The sequence below is a fragment of the Aspergillus thermomutatus genome, assembly GCF_002237265.1.
Source record: "Aspergillus thermomutatus strain HMR AF 39 chromosome Unknown NODE_43, whole genome shotgun sequence".
Taxonomy (NCBI): domain Eukaryota; kingdom Fungi; phylum Ascomycota; class Eurotiomycetes; order Eurotiales; family Aspergillaceae; genus Aspergillus; species Aspergillus thermomutatus.
Genome location: NW_020798092.1, coordinates 74,980 through 97,697, shown reverse-complemented (window position 1 = coordinate 97,697; position 22,718 = coordinate 74,980). Strand labels below are relative to the sequence as shown.

At 48.4% G+C, this 22,718-nt stretch overlaps 6 protein-coding genes across 6 annotated transcripts; 4 read left to right on the top strand and 2 right to left on the bottom strand.

Moving 5' to 3' along the window:
• Positions 1–3,291: 3,291 nt before the first annotated feature.
• On the top strand, positions 3,292–5,313 carry CDV56_107930 (DNA-directed DNA polymerase eta; the record flags this gene model as incomplete). The annotated part of the gene is made up of 1 exon (XM_026761549.1): positions 3,292–5,313. One exon carries the CDS (start codon positions 3,292–3,294, stop codon positions 5,311–5,313), a length of 2,022 nt encoding a protein of 673 aa, XP_026616371.1.
• A 1,250-nt stretch (positions 5,314–6,563) lies between these two features.
• CDV56_107830 (uncharacterized protein) lies at positions 6,564–8,598 on the top strand (the record flags this gene model as incomplete). The annotated part of the gene is made up of 4 exons (XM_026761449.1): positions 6,564–7,458; positions 7,513–7,597; positions 7,652–8,243; positions 8,335–8,598. 4 exons carry the CDS (start codon positions 6,564–6,566, stop codon positions 8,596–8,598), a joined length of 1,836 nt encoding a protein of 611 aa, XP_026616370.1.
• Positions 8,599–14,670: 6,072 nt separating this feature from the next.
• CDV56_107547 (WSC domain-containing protein) lies at positions 14,671–15,849 on the top strand (the record flags this gene model as incomplete). Its single annotated transcript, XM_026761166.1, has 4 exons — positions 14,671–14,782; positions 14,845–15,122; positions 15,220–15,771; positions 15,832–15,849. 4 exons carry the CDS (start codon positions 14,671–14,673, stop codon positions 15,847–15,849), a joined length of 960 nt encoding a protein of 319 aa, XP_026616369.1.
• A 974-nt stretch (positions 15,850–16,823) lies between these two features.
• On the bottom strand, positions 16,824–18,149 carry CDV56_107439 (F-box domain and ankyrin repeat protein; the record flags this gene model as incomplete). The annotated part of the gene is made up of 1 exon (XM_026761058.1): positions 16,824–18,149. One exon carries the CDS (start codon positions 18,147–18,149, stop codon positions 16,824–16,826), a length of 1,326 nt encoding a protein of 441 aa, XP_026616368.1.
• A 1,631-nt stretch (positions 18,150–19,780) lies between these two features.
• CDV56_107282 (heme-dependent oxidative N-demethylase family protein) lies at positions 19,781–21,408 on the top strand (the record flags this gene model as incomplete). The annotated part of the gene is made up of 3 exons (XM_026760901.1): positions 19,781–20,309; positions 20,401–20,866; positions 20,928–21,408. 3 exons carry the CDS (start codon positions 19,781–19,783, stop codon positions 21,406–21,408), a joined length of 1,476 nt encoding a protein of 491 aa, XP_026616367.1.
• Positions 21,409–21,933: 525 nt separating this feature from the next.
• On the bottom strand, positions 21,934–22,677 carry CDV56_107228 (PRP38 family protein; the record flags this gene model as incomplete). Its single annotated transcript, XM_026760847.1, has 1 exon — positions 21,934–22,677. The coding sequence occupies one exon, from the start codon at positions 22,675–22,677 to the stop codon at positions 21,934–21,936; it is 744 nt and encodes a 247-aa protein (XP_026616366.1).
• Between the last annotated feature and the right edge of the window lie 41 nt (positions 22,678–22,718).

Below are 22,718 nucleotides of genomic sequence, written 5' to 3'. Positions count from 1 at the left end.
CCGTGTCCAGGGAACTCCAAGGCTGATGGTTCAAGGCTAATCCGATATTTCCTGTCCGTCTCGCAAAAAGCACACACTCAAAATGCAAGCTTGAAAGATGTGAACTGGTGGTTGGTTGATTATTTCCAGCGCTGGCAAAGAAGAAATCCAGGTAGTGCGTATTTGTCCACGGACGGCTGTCAAGGGCTGTCTTCCAAGATCCTGAAGTGACTTCCTTTTTTCTTTTTTCCTCTCTAATGATATAGATTCCAGGGCCGCAACGAAGTCATGCAAGGGAGAAGTCGAGGTTCAGGCCGAAACGGATGACCGAAGATCTAGGAGGGAGGAGATCAGGGGGGTGAAGCTTTGCGTGGGGTTTCTCTCTCCGGTTTGGTGGTGAGCTTGATACCTCCAACACTCCAAGAGTTGTATGAGAAATCTTCGGGCTGGCGAAAAAAAAATTGCCAGATTGCGCACTAGAAGAAAGAAGAGAAGGAAAGAAAGAAGAGGAGGAGGAAAATATCTACGTGGGAAAGAAGAGAAAAGGACGGGGAGATAAGAGAGGCTAAAGACGCCAGCTCAGCGCACAGAGGGAGAGAGGGGGTGTGGGCATTAGCACATTGGCAAGGAAAAACGACCAAGGACCAGTGGGTAGGTAGTGGTGTTTGTGCTCATTCGATTCGACCAAGCGCGGTTGGTCATTTGGGCTGTTGGGCCGGCGTATTGGGCTGCCTGGCCTTGTCTGGTGCCACGACGACTCCACCTTGTTATTGGTGAGAACTACGAAAATGATCGAGGGAAAAGAAAGGTAAACAAGAAAGAGGAAAATGAAAAATAATGATCAAGAACTGGCATACTCGCATTTACTGTAAGAGACTAAGCACCTACCCTACCAAGAGAAAGAGGCTTACATTCGCCAGGAAGCAGGATGACTGTGTTCCAAAGTGTCCCCAAAACATGCATGGCGACAAATACGGCTTGCAGAGGATTTTCCTGGGTCTAGTCGCGCTTCCTGAAAAAATGATTGTCTGGAGACCGTCCGTCTGGCCAGTAGTAAGGGAGGAGGCAAAATATAATCGTCGGGAAGTCTTATTGACGGTCTATTGGCCATGGATCAGTAGATCAGTATGAAGTACCTAACTCAAGTGATGCAGATGCACTTAATATACCTGCTGTCATACTATCTAGCCTTCCAGCCAGCAGATAGAAGAAGAGATGAGGACTTTGAAACTGTCAAAAGGCCACACCGGAAGGTAGATAGAAACATCCAAAGAGGTATCAACGGTGAGTACGGATAGAGACTGCGTAGCCCCATTATGACTCTTTCCGGTGTTTGCTTATATATCTGAATCTATTGTTTAATAATTGACCTAGTGACTCACTTGATAACTCGCACTCTGGAGTGCTCTCCATGATATCTCATAGGCATGCTGATATGCATGTCCAGTTGTTCCCACAATGTTTTCATGAAATGAGATTCAGTGATGGTTATGTATGTTGTCACGGTTGCCACAGTATCTACCAATGAGAAGAAAGAGACATTTTGCCAGTTTCCAGTTTAGAGTCTGGAGTTTCTGGTTCAGGATACTTAATATTGCCAGTACCAGTTAGCTACAGAGGAAAACTGACACTCTGTAGTACGGAGAAGTGGTCAAGTGAGGGACTGTAGCTGAGGTAATGGCAGACCAGGCCGAAGGAGGGGTGTTGAAAATTGGACCTCAGTCCTCAGGAATCTGTAGAGGGCAGACAGTTGGGCAGAAATGCGTGGCGGGCTAGAGGGGGCCTTTGGGCATCCCAACCCGCTCATTCGTCGATCCAGCATAAGGACCCAAGGCTTCAAGTCCGCCAATCTAAAGTAGGTAAGGTAACAATGTACTACCCGCCCCGGGCCGCCAATCGACCTCTGGTTGTGCTGGGCGCGTTTTTGCCCTTCATCCATGGATGAAATTCATCATGTGAGAAAGTGTACTTTTGAGATACTGGAGCCCCAGTGACAGCTGCCTCACTATGGCCGGTGCATGCGAGGTACTACTCTTGAAAGTTGAGACCCCTGCCTTGTTATGGCCTCTGATGGTGATCATGATATCCTACGGCCAATAGCCTACCATTCATTCCTGGTCTACTTACTGCATAGTACTTCAGATACGGAGTACTCGCGGCCTGTTCAACAGAAGCACCCTCACTTGACCTCACTTGGTCGGCTGCATGACCAACCCTTCTCTTTGTGAAGGTACAACACATTCTTCTCAGCTTGCCAGAGTACAAAACATCCTAACCTTCGACTTTTCTTCTTCGATCTTGCTTCTAACGTGTCATCATCTGAAGCATGATTACATGATCCTCTCTTTGCCAGGAACCAGACCAGCAGAATCAGTACTCTGAAGTTTCTGGTACAGGCCGTTTCCACAGCCGAGTATATGAGCGGGATCCCTGTTCCTTACACTGCTCTGTTGATGGTCGCTGGCTGAAATGTGTGCTCATAATTGCCTTGTACGCCCTACCAAGACTCTTCTCCCCAGAGTCGAAGCCTATCATCAGACACGGCAACTTCGTGATCCATGTCTTGCAAGCGGTGAATTGCTCAGGCCCATATCTGCTGCTCAAATCATATCAGAACAGGTGTCCTGTCTGTGCTGCATGGTTTCCATTAGTTGCTGCATATACCCTTTCGGCCTTGCATGGTCAGGAGTTGCCGAACTGAGACCTATTGTCCTTCGCCGTGCTTCCTGAAATGCTGTTCAGGCGGAGCTCTCTCTGGCCAGCAGTGTAGTCAATCTAAATACGGAGTATTCAGACGTGGTTGGTTCGTAGTGCCCTCACTCGGAAGGACGCCTTGATCAATTGAGGACATTGTTGTTTCGACTGTCTCGCTTTGAAGAGCTCTTTCGCTACTCCGTACTAGCAATGAGGTATTTGGCCGGAATAACTTACTCCAGCGCACTAGAACCTACAGGCCCATCCATGCGGCTGAAAGTCTGTCTATCTGGACGAGAATGTATACACAGTCCAACAACAGACTTGATTAGTGCATTGAGGCATGGCTCTCACCATCAATACTCACTAACAGCGGATTGTTGCTGAGATCCATGTTCGATCGCAACGGAGCTAACTGTTTCTGGTAATGGCGCGGATCCCCGCTAAAATATCCCGAACCCATGTTTTTGGAGTCGACCTGACGTGCACGATGAGAACCAAATTTTCCAGATCGGAACATGGTGCTGGGGAAGCGTCGACGACGTTACACTCACAAAATCAAGCATAGCGCTTGATACTTACAGACTTCGCCATGACTATGATACGGTCCACTTCGACATGTCTCGCTCGTCTCCGGATCCCTCTGCCGCTCTGTCGTCTTCGCCCAGCAGCTCCCTGAAACGCCAGTCTCAGTTCACTTACCGCCAACTACAGCTTCTTCGTCAGGGTTCGACGGCGACTCCACTGAGGGTAATCGCTCATATTGACCTAGACGCCTTTTATGCACAATGTGAGATGGTACGGCTGGGAACGCCGCACGAGACGCCCCTCGCTGTGCGGCAATGGGATTCGCTCATCGCGATCAATTATCCTGCTCGATCGTTCGGTATAAGCAGAATGATGTCAGCCAGTGAAGCGCAGAAGCATTGTCCCGAGATCGTTCTGCAGCACGTTGCCACGTTTCGCGAGGGAGAAGGCGGGAAATGGGCTTACAGGGAAGACGCATTTAAGAATATCAGTACGGATAAAGTATGCCTGGATCCGTATCGTGCGGAATCTCGAAAGATCCTGAAAGTGATGAAGGAAGAGCTCTCGAGGTGGTATGCGGATCTCGTGGACGGCGAACATGGAATTGGCTCGCAATATCAATTACAACCTGCTAGCCTCGAAAAGGCCAGTATTGACGAAGTATTTATCGACTTATCGCCGCTCGTATACGCTGGATTACTGCAGCGGCACCCGGAACTACGTGTCGCAACGCAGGGTGACGAACGCATTACTCCGTTGCCTCGCCCTCCGACAACGGCGTTGGAGTGGAATAATGAAGACTGCTTGATAGACCTTGATGAGAATGAGACGGAAGTTGACGATCCTGACTGGGATGATATTGCCATGCTCATTGGCTCGGAGATTGTTCGGTCAGTCCGAACGGCTGTCTGGAACAAGCTCAGCTATACCTGTTCCGGGGGCGTTGCCAGAAACAAGATGATTGCTAAGTTGGGAAGCGCTTGTAACAAGCCAAACAAGCAGACAATCGTCCGAAACCGCGCGATTCAGAATTTTCTGGGTGGGTACAAGTTTACTAAGATCAGAATGCTTGGAGGTAAACTCGGAGACCAGGTGGCTGCTCTCTTCGGTACAGAGCAAGTGAGCGATCTGCTGCAGGTGTCACTTGAGCAATTTCGTGCTAAGCTTGATGACGACACTGCCAGCTGGCTCTACGGAATCATTCGTGGTGATGATCGGAGCGAGGTGAATCCAAGGACCCAAATCAAATCCATGTTATCCGCAAAGTCATTCAGGCCGAGCATCAATTCTGCAGACCAAGCCGAAAAGTGGCTGCGGATCTTCGCGGCCGATATCTACGGTCGCCTTGTTGAGGACGGCGTGCTTGAGAATAGACGCCGTCCGAGAACTGTTGCTTTGCATCATAGACAAGGTGCTCAAGTACGCTCTCGCCAACTTCCTATTCCAGGTTCGGCAACAATCGACGAGAGTCTTTTGTTCGAACTTGGTAGAACATTGCTCCGGCAGGTCATCGGCGATGGACGTGCATGGCCGTGTGCCAACCTCTCCTTAAGCGTTGGCGGCTTTGAAGATGGAGTCAACAAGAATCAGGCGATAGATAGCTTCTTACTTCGTGGTGAACAGGCGAAAAGTGCTGCTCAAGTCACGAGAAATCCGGACTCGGCGGGTCCGGCGGAACCAGATCATCATGTCGAAAAGCGAAGGAAGATCGACAGCAGCGGGATCAGGGGCTTCTTCAATTCGCCCTCCGAAATTGCCTCTGAAGCTATCTTATTAGACTCAGATTCAGCACAGTCCGGTGAGAAAAAAGAAAGTGACGGTACAGGTGCACGTCAAAGCGAGTTAACCATGCCGCATGATCAACCAGTCGCGACCCCGTCCGCTTCATATATCTGCAATCGGTGTCAGAAATCGCTTCCAATCGACGAACAGAACGAGCATGAAGATTGGCATTTCGCCAAAGATCTCGAACTCGAAGAAAGACAAACAGCTAGAAAAAGTCAGCAGATGTCGCGTCCGAATAATTCGGATGCGCCCCAAGCTCGTGGAAGAGGTGGTCGCAGTGCTCGCGGAAAGCCAGAGAAAGGACAGACCCGGCTCAGTTTCGGATGATGGCTCAATTTGCTCTCGCTCTAGCATCTGACAATCTCCCGGTCTGCTAGGTAGCGACCATACGGCGAATGGCGTGGGCATATCGATCGACCAGGATTTACCTAAACCAATCAAAGTTCAAGTGTTACTGATATCGATTCACTTTTTGAAGCTTGATTGATGGTGCATGATCTTTTCCTTGATGAAGCGTTTCATACATTATGGGTTGCGTTCATGTTATCGCGGACCTTTCCAGAATATTAGATGTGATTCCCTCAGAGGCTTTTCAGGGGATTAGTGGTCTGTCCAGTATAGCCATCGTGTGTATACACGGCACAGCATCATTTCCTCCAATGGCCTTCGTTGGGAGCTTAACATTGTGAGCCAGGAAAGCATTGGCCACGTTTAAGTCGCTGTCTGTCGCTCCCCAGACTTGGTTACCAGAAAGCTGCGGCTTGCTCCTGGCTCTGCATTGGGGCATCTCAGTCTTGAAATAGGGCTACCTAATGACATCAGATAAGACCTTTGCTCCGTAGAACTACATCAAGATGTTCATCCGTGAGGACTGATGCGTAGCAAGAGAATGCTAGTCTGCACTTCATTTTATCCCTAAGACATTGCAGAAAGCATGTCGCTCTGTAAATGAACCCGACTCCCAAACAAGAGACGGCAGTACCTATTCATCTCAAGATCATCGATCCCGTCTCCAGTCGAGATACCTTATCTGGTACCTGAGTTGACCCGATGTCAACAAACCACGGTTCAAGGAACCACGCAGACTGGAGTATGAACCTATTTTCTACGTCAGCTCTTCAATTCCTGCTTTAGTTCCTATGAATGATCGTCGCCGCCTCAATTACTGCGCTGGATCGCTCGTATCTACGCCTCAACGAAAATGACTACTGCACGCCATGCTGCAGCGGTGACATCAGCAAACGCAGCCGCGGGGTTGGTTGTGCTGGTAGGCAGGAACTTTGTTCGCTGGCAAGGCTCAATCCATCCTTTTTACGTCGCAGCAAAGCCACTCATTCCGTCAGTATTTTCTGGCCTTCGGGCGGATTTTGAAATTTATCATCGACCAACATTCGGCTTCTATCTGCAAGTGGTCGTCTAGCGCTATCATTATTGCCCCTCGTACAGTGCCCCTCACCAATGAGTTCAATGCGTAGAAAAAGCATGACTCAACAAAACCGCACTACTTCATCGCTCTGATTCCATCTCAATTGAATACGACCTTCAGCGGACAGTCTCGCATCTCTCGGACTTTGAATATGTCCCGACGAGCACGAAACCATGAGTACTACGAGGAGGACCTCTACGAAGAAGAGAGCGATACATATCGACGTCCGCGGCGGTCTCGACGTGAACACTTCGCCGAAGACGATGAATTGCAATACGGACGTCGAATGTCCGCCCCGCTTCCCGTGGAAGAGCTGGAACGCCTACACATACGAGAACGGTCAAAGCCTGACTTTATTCGCGAGAGCTTTGATCCGCCTCGAAACCCTGGCCCCCTGGCTGTGATGCGAGAGCGGGAGGAAAGCGAGATGGATATGCCTCCGCGCGAGACATTGAGGGGCTACGAGCGGGACAGGCACGAGCCTCGTGAGCGTCGTGAGCGACCTCGGCATAGGAGGATCGCTAAGGAGGAGGATATTTACCTCCAGGAGGAGTTGGAAAGACGGAGGTATACAGGGGGTGAATCTGACGAGGGAGAAGTTGAGCTTTGGAGAGAAAGGCGGTCGATACCGCGACGTGACTTGGATAGCGAGGAGGACTTTGTACGCTTACGTCGCGACAAGAGAGGGAAGAAAGGCTCGCGGATGAAACACTCGGAACTTGAAATTGAGCGAGATGAGCTGTACCGCCGTGCACCCGACGCCAGGCGGGAGCATATGAGGGTTCATAGCGATGTTAGAGAACGTACCCCAACTGCACGCTTACAACCGAGATTTCACCGGCACACGGACGGAGACGAAGAGGAGGAAGAGGATATCATTATCCAAAGAGATGAGCGGAGGAGGGGTCGGAAGGGTAAATTCAAGGAAAAGGAAGAGATTATCATGCGGGAAAGAGAAATTTCGACATCCCCGGAGTCGCCAAGTTCGAGAGAGCTTTCGCAGGTTCGGAAGTCTCATACTACATCTCGTGGACGCATGAGCGATAGTGAGTTGCGACATTTAGCGCTCAAGTCAGATACTCATTTCCCATCTGTCGCAGGTTATGAAATGCCTCGTCCACCACGTGCACCCAGTCCAGAGCTTTCATCTCCGAGTAGCTTCGAGGAGTTGGAGATTCGTCACCGGTAAGCCGAGAATCATTACAATGAAGTTTGAAATACATGCTTACTTCTCCATAGTACACGAGGACGCCCAGCCAAAGAGAAGATCATTATAGAACGACGCAATGATGCTTCACCTCCATCCATCCTTTCGTCATCCGAATCTGACGACAGGAGCGAGAATGAAATTGACATCACTCACGCTAAATTCAAGACCTTGAACCGACAAGAGGACGTCTTAATCATGGAACGTCAACCCCAACGCCACGAAAGTGATGAAGAGGTCCAAGTCTTCGAGGAGGAACAGTACACCCGGCGTGATGCGGGAGGGCCTCAGCGGAGGAGCACACCGAAAGTCACGGTTGAAGATAAAGCGATAATCCGTTTTGACTCAGGAAGCAATGGCAGTGCAGACCAGGAGATGCGACGGGAGCGGCGTGAATCCGCACAGCGATCTCGATCCATCAACGGCCACGAAAGACTGTCTGACGAGAAGATCGATCACAAACGTGGTCAAATAGGACGGCGATACATCGGCGTAAAAGACAAGCGAGATCGTCTCTGGACAGAAATCACCAAGGACCTGGTGGTCAAGGAGGCCATTGAGCGGGCTGGCTATGAGTACGAGGAAACGGAGTCGTTCTATTACATATTCTCGTATCTTCGATATGTGAGTCTAGGCCTTCTTGTCCAAGCCCACACTTGCCGTTCTAAATTTCGTGGCTGCCTCTGCCCCAGCTGACAGCTCTCCACAATCATAGGACGATATATCAGCCCTTGTCGCACTATCGGAGGACATCCGCCGTGCACGACGCCAAAGGATTCAGGAGATCAATAGGGAGCGAGCCTCCATGCGTCTTCCTCCATTCATACCTGAACCAGTCACACCCGGTTCCGTGTTACCGGGGAGGCCGCCGTCTCCGCGTCTCCGACCTCGGGATGAGCGGAGACTGAAGAAAGAGCGGGAGCTCATTATCGAAGAAGGGCGATGGAGACAAACTCCAGCTCAGTCTGACAGATGGTGACGGAGCAAGTTCGTTTCATCGTGTGTGATTTGAGTGTGGCTTGCTCAATCGGTCGCCCCGACGCTCTCAACCCTCTTATGGAGTCATGATTCTGAGTCTGAAATAGATACCGACGACAGATACCCATGTTCTTTTTCTTCCTGTTTGTCAGCTACCTCTTGAAGTTTATCGCGTTTATTATTTTCGTTGCTCTCCTAGCCATTAGCAGACGCATGTCGGTCTGTCAGCGAATGCATGCCCCTGGTCTATCTAGTACTCTGGATCAAGTCACCAACCGTAGAAAGCTCAAGGCATGCCCAGCTTGTATCAAGCGTAGCCATCAAATGATATTCGAGGAATCGATGGATCTTCTCAATCTACCACCTTATCCACATGAATTTATTTATATGGCAGATGACGTGGATCTACCACTAGTGCCATTCGATATGTTCCAAACATGCAGCCCAAGGCCCCGAATGACCGATTAACTGTCTCAGAATCTGCGGATACTGTGTAGCAGGGCAGGTATCCGTACTCCGTACTCCATGTATGTGCGGTAAATCATCCTCCTCGACACATGTAACTAAACGCGATGGACGTATTTTGCACTATGCATCTAGCGAGTGATACTTGTAGTACTTACAAGAGTCCGACCATGAGTGTGGCAAAGCCGCAAAGGAGAGAGGATTCCCCATAAAGACCCCATGCACATATTAGGGAGGATTTCAGGTACATTGAATATAGCCAGAGATGTTTGATGAGTCATGTGCACTCGATGTTATAGTTATTGCCTGTTGTCCGAGGCCGCAGCAATAAGGGATGAAATTAGGAAAGGCAGTCTGGCGATTCGTCGCGGTGGCCAAACACAGTATTCCCAAATAGAGTAGACAGCTTATACGCAGTATCGACAATTGCCTGATGGAAGCTATTGAGAACAAGCCATCGAACCCATACTATACCATTTACCTACTACCTCGCCTTACCCGATACTGAAGTCGACTTTCGATGTAGTCGTAAATAGGTACCGTAGTAATGGCCGATCTCGAATCAGATGGAGACGGTAATAGTCGAGGTACAATACAATTCTACTCCATGACTCCAAATTTAGGACCAGACGCAAAATCGAAGTCGCAATGACATTAAAGGGTAAAGTAAGACGCCACAGGAGCCAAAGATTGAGTTTCCACAATGGAAATATATCGGGACAACGGGAACGGCTGCCATGGCATTAGTGGTCAAGTGTCAACTACTGATGCTATTTTAGTCTGGCTCATTCCTTTCGCTTCGGCTTGTTGTTGTTCTGTGCTTGATAGACTTTGATCCGGTTGGAATCTTTGTATAACCTCCTATGACGATAAAGATGAACAGGAAGAGACACTTCCGTTTCTGCTAATTTACCTGAGGAAATATTAATTGAGTAGTGAGAGCTTCTGTGAATAGGTAGCCAGTGCTGAAAAGGCCTAGGTGATACGTAGGTACTCCTGGTCTGTAAGGGATCGGCAATGACTAATCAGCGAATCGAGGGGCATTCCACTTTTCATTCCTTCAGCCACAATCAAAAGAAATGAAGGATGGATGATCGACTGATTATATGAGGGAGGCTAGTGGGAGTGGTGAAAATTACCAACATCAATGTTTGCATTCTTGAATTAAGGTAACATTACAGGTCCTGTTGTGCCCAAAGAAATGTTGCAATGGCAGAAGTTCTCAACAGTTGTGTACGGAAGCCACATGATCAGACATCAAGTGGTGGACAAAGAGATAAGCCTTGCCAAACTCCCGAGGCAGATAGATAGTAGACAAAAGGCAGTCTGCAGCTGAATTATTCCTGTTGTACTCCTTATTCAAGATTGATTCGTCCCAGACAGAAGTTCAGAACAAGCTCGGGAGGCTTTCCACTGATGATTGCCAAGTTGGCAGATGCATATATCAGAGCCGGGGTTCGCAGTATTCATGACGAGTAGACTTGGGCCTAAGTCATTGTAAGTCACTGTCGTTATCTACCTACCTATTCGAGCGACGATCATAAGTACGGAGTAGTACCTAGTCATTCCATACTCCCATGGCTGCCTATCAGTTCCGACAGGCTAGGACAAGGAAGAGTGCGAACCACTAAACGAAGTCAAGGGAGAAATTCGAAAGGCGGGGTTCGCTTCTTTATCAATCGACCAGGGTAGGCACCGCTAGGTACTAGAGTACCTTGGAAGTAGTTGTCGTCACTTGCCCTTGTACCACAGTTGATTGGTCAGAGGTAGGGCTTAATTGTAAGTACTGCAGCGATGCAACTCCCGCATAAGTGCGAGATCCTTGCTGTGCAGGGAGCCGGAAAGTATGGGATGCATATTTTGTACATCTGTAGTCTGTACATCGACCGTTTTCTAGGTTATTCCTGGTAAATCGTGCTATTTGAGCCGAAAGTAGCATATACCCGAGGTGACGTCGTGGGTTGGCACTGTTCGAGCGAGTTCGCGCAACCGTTTCCGAGCGGCTTGGTGGAATGGATGACGAGAGACGATTCGTGGAGGTGATCGAAAAGATGGATGCCGTATAACGTCGTTATAGAAATCTTCCTCGACCAAGCTGACGAGTCCCTGAGCAACAGGGACATTGCCAGCCAGAATGGACATGGTTCGATGGCGGGCATACATCACGAACACACCAGAAATATATACTTCACCCACCTCAGCTGATGATGATAGTATTATCGACAGAGTTGCAGCTGTTGTATTTCCATGTAAACAGCAGTTGCATGCTTTGAAGCAGAATTCTAGACCCGAGGATCGCCGGCTTGCTTCTAGACTTTCATGCTACACGAATGTTTCCGTCATCATGATGATATTGTGGAAGTAGCCTTCATGTGCCAAAGTGCATAACACTGGGTTTCTGTACCATCAAATCACGGGTGGAAGATTTATCTGGGCTCACAAGTCATTCTTCAGCCTAGGATATATCATTTACAGCACCCATGGATTTCCTCAGTGGCTATCCTTGGTTACCAGCACGGGATGGGTCAAAGAGGTACCTTGGTAATATAACATACCCAACCACATACCTTAAATGATGCTTGATTAGAAAAGCGATGCAGGACAAAACATGAGAGCTGAGATTAACTCCTGTCAAATGCTCAAAGCCTTGAGAGTAAGGACAGATTTAACATTCTAGGCCATCCATTTGTTTCCAGAATCAGCAACCCAGTCGCCAAGATGGAGCGCCACTTTCCTGGATACCTTTTCCTGATGTTGTTGTGAGTGGCTGGGAAGTGATGATTCAGATTTGGAGAAATCCACTCATTTTCAAGCTCTCGATTCAGATCATGAATCGGCTCCCATTCTCAGGCCTCATCTTCTCGATGGAGATATGACATCCCGAGGCATTTACCTCAGGAAGGGAACATTCACTGGACGGTATGTGACGATTTGGAATCAGTACCAGACTGGGTCTCGCAAAATCCAATGAAAGTTTCCAGATCCGAGTCCGTGCTCCTGTCTCGGACGTTGAGTTGCTTGGAAATCGACGGGAGGGGTGACCGGTAGATCCCATTTCCCAGTACCATCTGTAAGGTAAGTTTTGTAAGGATCATAGATAATATCCATCCATGTGAAAGTATTGGAATGTGAATAGTTGAAATTGTATTTAAAATATTCAGTATACATTGCAGAATGTAAGGTAGAGTAAGATGATTTGTACAGAGGTGGTACAGAGTACGTATGCCCGCTTTTCGAAACTCCTGCCCGGCTGTCGAATGGAATGACGCGGCCGATGGATGTCTTTCAGCTGTCCCATCAGGCTACTTCTGTAAGGAATTGATGTTGATGATTGAGTCTAGAGTAGTCACATAACAACATGGCTGCGTCGAAGCATGTCAGTAAGATTATACTTTAAATGTACTTAAGCTTTGAACTTGCCTAAGATCTAAGTGGTCTCAGCTTGATATTCATTCGCATCAAAAAACTGCGATTCTTATTAGTAGGTAGGTAATTTGACCTCATGTAACAGCCTGTGTAGCAAGCATGGACCATTACATAAACACGTAAGGTAGCAATGAGAAGCCCCTCTGTGTGTATATTGTTTTTTACACCACGAAATCATCTATGTCCATGAAGATACAGTGATGGCGTCTTTTGCAGTGGACATTTTTATGTACATATATTTTGAATTATCTTTGGCAGTGGCGCCATGGCAGTACCCCTAACATTATCATAATTGGTATTCTACCTACTACGGATTGTCCGATGTTGTTGAAGCTCGAAACAAACGCACTGACTGAGCTTTGATCTGATGTTTATTTAAAATTATTATTAATGGAGGAAAGGTATTGTTAGAAAAGTAGACGATGCTTGATACTACAGTGTCCTATCTCAGACTCAAATCCCAACCTTATTATGACAGAAAACTTAAATAACATTCTATATCCTCAGTGCCAGTACCAGTAGATATCACCGCATCCTGGAGACTGAGCAACCTATTTCGGAGCCTCTACTAGAAACATCATAATAATCAGACACATCGTGTCGTATGTATTTCTTTAAAAAAAAAATCCACAAGCCATTCTCACAAAAAACAGGCTGTCCCAGTCTGGCCGGCAGAGCTCCACTGCCATGCGGGTAGGACGGTAGGACGGTAGGTACGGAGTACTACTCCGTACTTAGGTACTATGCCAATCTCTCTCACGGATATCCATGAATGTGGCTTCATATACCCATTCTCCGGTACGGAGTAAAGATCATGTTTCGAATTCAACTTGCAAGCATGATGATCAGCTTGCCTGCCATGAACCCTCTTGCCTTTTCTTCTGGACTTCAGGATTGTGTTTGTGCTGATATACAGCTTATGAACATAGTATTAAATGAAAATGACCATGCTGTCTCATAATGAATCATGACTACTCCGTACAGAGTAGAAATAGCAAATTAGCACAAGACGCAAGTATTTTTGTCTTCCTGGGATCCATCTTAGAGGCTGCTTTAAGTGGAACGCTACTGCGTATGGATCCACTTATCCTCGATACCTAGGTTCCAGTGTCATGTTTTTGTTTACAAAGTATAGGCATTCCAGTTATTTTCACAAAGCATGTTACATTAGCATCTCTACCTTAGGTATGATAGGTACCTACCTTAGTACCTTACAATTGTACAATGTCATACCACCATGTATTGATTCTCTATTATTTATTATCATTATTTTTAAGTTTGGAGACTAGACAAGATCCCGGTGCCTCTACAAAGTGCTAAATACTGCTTCCCAGTTTCCACTGCAGGATGTAAATTAATTCACCCAACTGACACGCAACTTATCATCGTTCAATCCTGTTCAACTCTCCCGCTGTCGAAACATCCTCCTTCTGCCTCATCCATCCCATTCTTTTTCTCTGATTCCCCGTTTCTTTTGACATCTGGGGATTTCCATTCGCTTCTCCTCTAGCTGTCTTTCGTTCTGGCTCCTCCCACTTTCCCAGTAGCTCAACTATCGGTCGCTCGACATTCACTCTCTGGCTGCCATGCCAAGGAGCCTCTAATCTCATCGGCTTCTCCGATTCTGCCAAATGCCTCGTTCTGAGCCCCGTCACAGGAAAAAGCAGGTTTAATTTCAACCGAATTCTTCTGCTTGGAGGCTTCTCAGCTTCAATTCAGAATAATCTTGTGAGTGCTTTCCTGATCGAACTTGCACCTTTCTCGTTCTAGGTGCCATCAAATCTGTGGCTCATGCTGGATCGGCACGACTAATCTACTCTTAGGTTTCAGAGCTTATCCATCTACAGGACTGGGGACGGTCGTTCAACAATTGACTTTTACACTCTCTGAGGTGTTGAACATATTTCAACATTATTCACCCACGAAGCAGATGTTCTCAGCATCCCGTGGCTTGCCGTAACGCTCCGTCGATTTAACGATTCTTCCTTTTCCGCCTGCCAACCGTCAACTACATGATCCCTTGGTGACAGGCCCAGGTGCAATTTGAGCATAATAGAGGCACGATCGAAAGAATTGCACAGTTCCAGAAGTCTGTCGAACTAGGGGTGTACACGGACAGGACACAAAAATAGGGGGTGGAATACGATATCTCCTAATCTGCACTTGCCAACCCAACTTCACCATGGTCTTCGACTTGAGTGTTCTGCTGCTTGCTTTGCTTGCATCGCCAGTTTCCGGAGCTTCCGATCTCACCTATTGCTCTTCCGTAAACACCGGTTCCTCATTCTCTGCCAGTATGTAGTCGTGGAGACCTCTTTCTGCCACCAAGTGATATCTGATCTCTTTCTCTCCACAGACATCAGCATTTATCAGTCGAATGGACTCTGCACGGATACCTGCAACGCCGATTATGCCTTCGCAATCCTGCAGGGTAAAGAATGCTGGTGCTCGAACATAGCACCCAACAAAGCTACGAACACCGACACTTCGGATTGTGACGTAGGGTGTCCAGGGTATCCGGCAGACAGCTGTGGAGATGCCTCTAAGGGCCTGTATGCTTATATTCAGATGTCCCTACATAATCCTTCGGGCACAGCAGCAGCTCCATCGTCAACAAGCACGACAAAGACCACGGTCAGTAGCCTTTACCTCGAACTTCGCCCCCGCGCGACTCATTCGTTTCCAACCACTCTGAGGAACTCTTGAACTCTCATTGCTAACGTCACTGTAGTCCGACAAATCCAAAACAGAGTCCACTGACTCCAAAACAACTACCACAGCACCTACGACTACTCAAAATACTGTTTCGGTTGAGACTATTGCTGGTGAAGTGAAGACTATAACAGTTTCGGATACGAAACCAGCTGCAACAACGACCTCATCCTCTTCATCAGATTCACAAAATGGAAGCTCTGGAGTTTCGGCTGGAACTATTGCCGGCGCTGTTGTTGGCTCTGTCGGTGGCTTAGCGGCAATCGTCGCGATTATCTTCTTCGTCCTTGCATCCAAACGTCGCTCGCGAGCTCAGAGCCCCGATCCGAGCGTTTCGAACGTTCTGCTCGATGGAAGGCAAAGCAAGGGCTCTCAGATGAGTTTCGTGAAGGGCATGTTCTCGGATGGGCATAGTCACACTTTATCCGCCGGATCTTCGATAACACCCCAACGTATGCAAACTTTTACTGATAACCGCATGAAAACGGACACTGTACTTTATGGAGGTGGTCGTCGGGATAGCGACCTGTCACTCCAGGATAATGAAGACTACTCACGTCCGGTGCTGCGGGTTAGTATTTTCCCACTCGTGCGCAGCTCGACGAGCTTAATACTGATATATTTTTCATAGCTGACAAACCCCGACTGAACACGGAATCTCTGCACTACGAATTTCTTTGCTTTCTGCATCTTGGAATCTCCTTCTCTTGTGAATTCAACTTGTGCGACTCGGCGAAACCAGCGGTCTTATGATACCCAATTGTCACATAATCCTTCTTTTCTTCCTTACATTTGAAGCATCGACCTTCCTTCGGTCTCAATGGCTGCAAGCTCTTGGGCATACAACATGTCCATGGCTGCGATTCGGAACCTCAGTGAGGGTATCAGCGAGCATATGAACGACAGTCAAATCACCTTGATTGGGGTACATTGTCATTCCTCAATGAGCTACGATTCTCATTTCCAGCCTATAGGTTCTCTTTTGAGCTCGACTTTTTTTTACCACTGAGCATTGTGTACTTGTGTACATCAGAAAGTGCATGGCAGCTGTGTTATTGGTGGGAGTACATACATAATGGGTTTTCAGACTGCCAATCTTGATACTATTGTCATCATTAATCCTCGGGGGGCACCTCCTCTTGTCGTCTTATTGTTTGAGTGCACTTCTGACTTGTCATTCGTCAGATCTCACGAATTTCCTTCAGTTTCTTCTTGTCAAAATAGAATTGTGGGCTGGCTGAATACAAAGTAATTGAGACTACAAGTTCAAGGAGAAGCTGCTCCGTAATAGTCTACTGTACTTCTCTTGAAACGAAACCAGGGCACATTTGTTCAGTACTGTGTGATATTATCGCAGCAAAGACCTCCCAGAGACTTCCAGTGAGCGGTTTTGTTTGTTAAACTAAAAGCAAGAAATGAGGCAAATCAGACCAAAACCAGACCAACGCCGTCTAAAGAACCCAGAAGCCAATTTCCAACCATTCCCAACCACGGACACCTGAGATCAGCAAGCACCGTCTGGAAAGAATAGGCACTGGATAGTACAGTACATACCTTCCATTGACGTATCCGACTCGGACAATTCTATGCCCATTCACCCGTCACAGACTAGATGCAAGAGAATCAGTTAGCCGCCCTCCGCGAGAGATATTTGACAACTCCAGCGAATTTCCCTGCCACATCCGCAGGCGTCTTACCATAAATATCCCTCGCGTTGACATCTGCATTGCCCTTTTCGACGAGAATCCTCACGACCTTCAGCCAGCCGACTTTAGCCGCGGAATGCAGAGGAGTCCAGCCACCAGCATCTGCCGCGTTGACGTCTACTGTAATCCTGGAAAGCAGCAGACGGACGACACTCGGCACGCTCTTCTCCAACCAATAGTGCCTGTTCTCGCGCACCGCATAGTGGAGCTCCGTGCAGCCCCATTGACCGGCGATACCAACCTGGATTCCTTGCTCGAGCAGCGCCGTGGCGATCGATAGGCTTCTCTCCGCAATTTCTCGACCAACATACTCCATGCTTTGGTAGATCGCCTGCTCACTGAATTCGAGGGCGGCGTGGAGGGCGGTTTTGCCGGCGTGGTCCCTAACGTTGATGTCAATACCAGCTGTGATGAGAGTTTTGGCGAGTTCGGCACTGCCCTCATAGAGGGCTGACCAGAGAGCTGTCTCACCACTTGTCGTCTGGGAGGAAAGCAGCTCAGGGTACTTTTCAATAAGGAAGATAAGGACATCTGGGTGGTTAATGTTTTTTGCAGCCTGGTGGATCACAGTGCTGCCATCAGAACTGAGTCTAAAGTTTGGAGTCTGGTAGATCATAGTCCGGTCATCAAAACTGATTTGTCTAAAGTCTGCACCTTTGTCAATGGCGAGTTTGATGACGTCCAGACTGCAACGACCAGCGAGGGTGGCTATGACCTTTGCTTGATAATCGGCTCCTGCACTGATCAGCTTTTTGACCATCTCCTCGCTGAGAATTGTTGCGTCAACGACAGGCGAGCTATATGGCGAGCACACGTCGTGCAAAGCAGGGTTAGCACCGTGCTCGAGCAGAAGGTCCACGATTGGCTCGCAGTCGGCGCGGACTGCCAGTGAAAGCATGCGTTGTCCGGCCAAGTCATATGCGTTCGGGTCGACACCTGCTTCTAGGTAGTTTCTTACCTTGTTGACCTGATGACCCCGGATGGCTTGAACGAGGCGTTGGGGAGGCAAGTGGTACGGCCATTCATGAAAACGAATCCTACCACCATCCTCGTCAAATATGATTCGCTGTTTGTACTCAGCTTCATCCGGGAGGGCATACTGCTTGGCTGCTCTGGCCAGGGGACGTTGCAACGTACCGTTGATTCTCCGGGAGGTTTGGCTGAGACTGGCCACTGATAGAGGATCCAGGTGGTCAGAGATCGCTAGGAGGATTTCGGCAGGCAACTGCTCAAGCTGTGACATTTTGGCTTGAGGAGTCGCTTTCCGCTTGAAAGATGTCAATGAAGGTGGTCAACTGCGCGGATTGTGTAGAGTATCTTTGGGTGATTGTTGAAGGGTTGAAGGGTTGAGTGATATGTTAGTGGAAAAAGATATGGCACATCTGTGGGCTTTCGCACTCGTTTTATATTCCCCAAATGAGACATCCTGATGTATTCTCTGATTCTCTGCACGACTATGAGACAATAACCTGTGAGAACAGCAGTGGGTTTGGAGACACTCGACAAAGATTCTTGGAGACATTGTTCATTGCTGCACGTTATGGAAGGCTCAGAATGAAAGACTCTTCAAGGGAAGTTGCAAGACTGTCAGTCTCATAAGCTAAATTTCTCGATGGTGACAACTTTTCCTCGACGACTTCGATGTCGAGGATGAATCTCGAGCAATTACCGAAAGAAGCCGAGTTTCCATCACACGTTTGTTCTTTCATCTTCTTTGAGACATGCCCTTGCCCGGTGAACAAAGAGAGTGTCAATGGCCTTGTACATGTTTCAGGACCAGAGTGGAATGAAGGCCTCAAACCAAGGGAAGAGATGTATCTCCAGTATATCGAAGGCTTCGAGAGTAGCCGCAGCATGACAAAGGTGACAAAGAGTCCAACCTGTTCCTTGATGGTCAGTCTACAATGTCCCTCTCTCTTCATCAAAGCATACGCTGTACGAGAGAGTGTCTATTATAAATGAAAGACTTTGTGTGAAAACCCAAGCCAGACAAAGGCATTAGAGACCAGAAAACATTGTCGAAGATGAAAGGGAGGATACAATGCAAACAAAGCACATGACCTACCGGGACAGTTTTGCCCGTTTGGGAAATGCGGACGTGCGCTTTGTCTTCCCTCTTCAGTCAGCGCAATCCTGTTATCGACTGATTCAAAGAGATGCTCCGAGGGAATACAGTCTGTTATCCCTCGATCCGCTGGGTTCCCCGCTCCCCGCTTCGGATCTCGAGATGTATCATGTATCTGCAACTCTATCCTTAACACGATGACATCATGAGTGATATCCAAGAGTTCCAGAGTCACCGTGAGATCTCGACGATGGCTGGCATCTGTTGAGATACAACAGTAGATGATAGGAAAGCTCGCTGTCTACTTTCCGGCACGATCCTCCTGACATTGGATGCAAGGAAGCCGGATGGTGCTACAACATGCGAAGCCGCATGCTGAAAGGTAACTTCGTTTCCTGATGCTGCTACTGCTACTACGAAGCTGAATGGTCAACGCTAACACGTCGCAGTCATGGCTCGGTATACTATAAGAAATCAGATCCGAAGGTCTATTCTAACCAGTGCTATTGTCTTATCATGTTGCAGTCCCAGCGTCATCCTTATCTGATATCTGCTTCTCCGCACCAAACGTAGTAAGTTCAAGCAGGTCACGATAGAGCATATCCTTGGGAATACGGAGTAGAGAGGAGTCCTGCTCGATCACACTTCTCGTGTCTGTGGTTGATTGCTTTTTCTTATACCGCAGAAGACGCCCTTACAAATCTAATCCCTTTCATGAGTCTTGATGCCACTTTTGTCCTTGCCAAACAGGCATAGCCATATTTTTATGCCCTCTTTCATTTATATATCGTTTCACGAGACACATGAGAATGCAGATATTCGATATGCTCGGTGACTGGTGGTTGTTTGGTCTGACCGTGACTGCGCTCGCTGGACTATTCTTCACCTTCGATCGATCCCAACGCAGGAAAGTCTGGCCAAGAATAAGTCTTCGGAGCCGCAAAGCGTCAACTGCTGGAACGCCTCCAAGATCCATATCACCCGACAAGAAGCCGGTGATCGGTTCCGCGTCCCAAGTGAACCATGCCGATGTTTTACCACCACAGCGTCGGCAAGCCCTCGCTGCCTTGCGAGAGAGCTCGGCACAATTGAAAGACATTGACGAAGCCGAAATCAGACAATTCATTCTGCCGATGACAATGGATTACCGAAATTGTCAAGAAGAAAGGTATACTCCGACAGGGTTCTCAACAGAGGAGATCAAAATGTTAGGAGATTTCCCGGACTATGCAACCCTAAGTGGTGTGCCTCTGCCCCAGCCATACCATGAATTTGTCATTGACAAGGCCCTACCGAGGCCATATCGTCCATTCCGGTGGACATACCATCAAACCATGTGTAAGTCTGCCTGACCAGCACCAAACCGTCCACTAGAACACCCCCACAAGCGGATTTAGGAGCTGACAGTCATCATTTCTCCTGCGTATAGCACTGACGAAAATGGAAACGGACTGGTGGATTGAGCTCGAAGGCACATACAAAGCTCGAATCGCGCAACGCAAGGAATTATACGCAAAACACGGCTCATCAGTGCTCGGCTATCTTCCGGGCTCTGAATTAGCCTGCAAGGAATTGATGGAAATGGTCTTGCAGTTTCTGTGCGCCCGGTATCCTCAGTACTTCTCGCTAGTGGGCAAGCGGATATTCAAGAACAGAATCCTCGACACCGAGCAAGACATCAGAGCCAGACATCCTTTGGAGATTCTCCTCGACAATGTACCCGAAGACTTTGCGATCATGCTGCGCGATGATGAGACAGGCTTCTATTTCCTCCGTGCGGCAGTCGTCTGCTCTGCTCTGGGATGGAACGTTGGTTTGAAAATCGGACTTCAGCTCCATCAAATCCATGAGCCGATTCCGGACTATAAGGAAAAGATGCAATTCTCTATGGATCGGTAGGTCCAATGTACAAGGAGAGTGGCAAGACGAAGGGGTCGCTGACAAGTTCTCCGCTAGGTTCTTTACCAAAATGCCAACAGACAAACCAATCCAGAGAGGGTCCTGGGGTCTAGAGGTCGGGAAGCCTCTGTATATGCCCCCAGGGGACCCTCATGAGAAACTTCGCTTGTCTCAAGACCCCGGCCTCCAATTGGCAGATTGCAATCTGCGAGTGGACTGGCAGACGCTGAGACGTCTGCCTCTGTCGGCAGCGGTCGTCTTCAATTTCAAGGCACTTTTTACGCCCGTGTCCGAATTTCGTGATGAACCTTGCGTACCAGCTTTGGTAGCCAAGGTCCTCAAAGAAGGAAAAGAAAATCTAATGAAATATAAGAATACATGGCACGTGGAGCATATCGTGCTTCCGAAGCTTGAGGAATGGGCTAAGGAGCAGGAGGAGCAAGGCCTCGTAGACAAAAATTGGCAAGTGGCTACCTTGGACGAGAGCCCTTGGTTCAGGAATTGGGAGGACAAGTGGCATCGCCAGCAAGGTTTTTGATTAGTTTGTCTGAAGTGTCCAAATGACGTTCTTGGTGGTTCTGTATAATCTTTATTATCGATATATACCAAGCTGGTTCTAGTTATACACATACCTACAGCAAACAAGAAACGTACCTACATGATATGTAGAGTCGGGTATATTGAAGCAAGAATATTCGTCATTCTGAACAAAGATCATCATCTGGTGGCGGTCGGTGAGTTTTGTCATAGAGTTCTGAACTCGCTCGGGGGCCATTGTTTTGCCCAGAAGATTCCCAGCAAAAAAATATTGACTGTTCTTCTCCAAGCTTCGACCGTGGACTCTGGATAGCTTCACCGGGCATATGGCAACGAGGATGCTTTGAGTCAGCTCGCTAATGAGACGGCGCCTCCCCAATCTAGCTCGCGCCACTGAGTGGCGCGAATACATGAGGGGCTGAATCCCCAACGGGGTACGCATCAGTCCGGCAGAGACAATGGCGGCCAAGAATTGTAGAGTGTCCGAAAATTTTCGAGATGCCAATTATGGGGCCTAATGACCCGCTCACTCGTCTCCAGCGTCCCCGTTAGACCGTGACTCGCTATCGTGGCTGCCTTGCTCGCTCTCCTTATCCAATTCTTCCAGTTCGTCCGCCAAGGGACTGACGCGCTCGTCCAACAAATCCAAATCCTCCAACTGCTGCCGTGACGGTAACTTCCAAAGACTAGTACCGCACACACGGTCCTTCGTCAGAAGATCGTCGACAAATTGATCCATATAGGTAAGCACAAACGAGTCGCGTACTCGTCGCTTCAGCTTCCTGTAGTCGAGAAGGAGAGGTTCCAATGTCTTGTAGACGTCGACCGGGTCAAAGGTCAAACGCACGTAGAATGCCGCTAGGGCCCGGAGGTATTTAAAGTCCCCCCGTTGTCCAACCACGCCATTTCGAGCCTGGTCCTCCGCCGCGGCCTCTGTCTCTTCGTCACTGCCCGGATCGGTGTAGTTTAGATATTCCAAAATGATGTCACGCTCGGGGTTGAGTTGCAGCAACTTGAACGCAAGACAAAGAAACGGGGTGGGTTTCTCGGCGACACCATATGTACCACCGACAGAGGTCAATTCAACTGCGCGATCGCAAAGTGTTGCTGCGTTTAAACCGAAGCACTGTTCTTTCCAGTAATATGAGTCTGTGATGCGGTCGCGAACGGCTTTCTCGAACAGTGTGGCGGGGTTGACGCCGCGGACCAGGGGGCCTGAATAGCCACGATTGTCCAGGAGGGTACTCGCATCAGCACGATGGGAGGCCATGATTGAAGCGAATCGGAAAATCGCGACGTGGACACGACTTA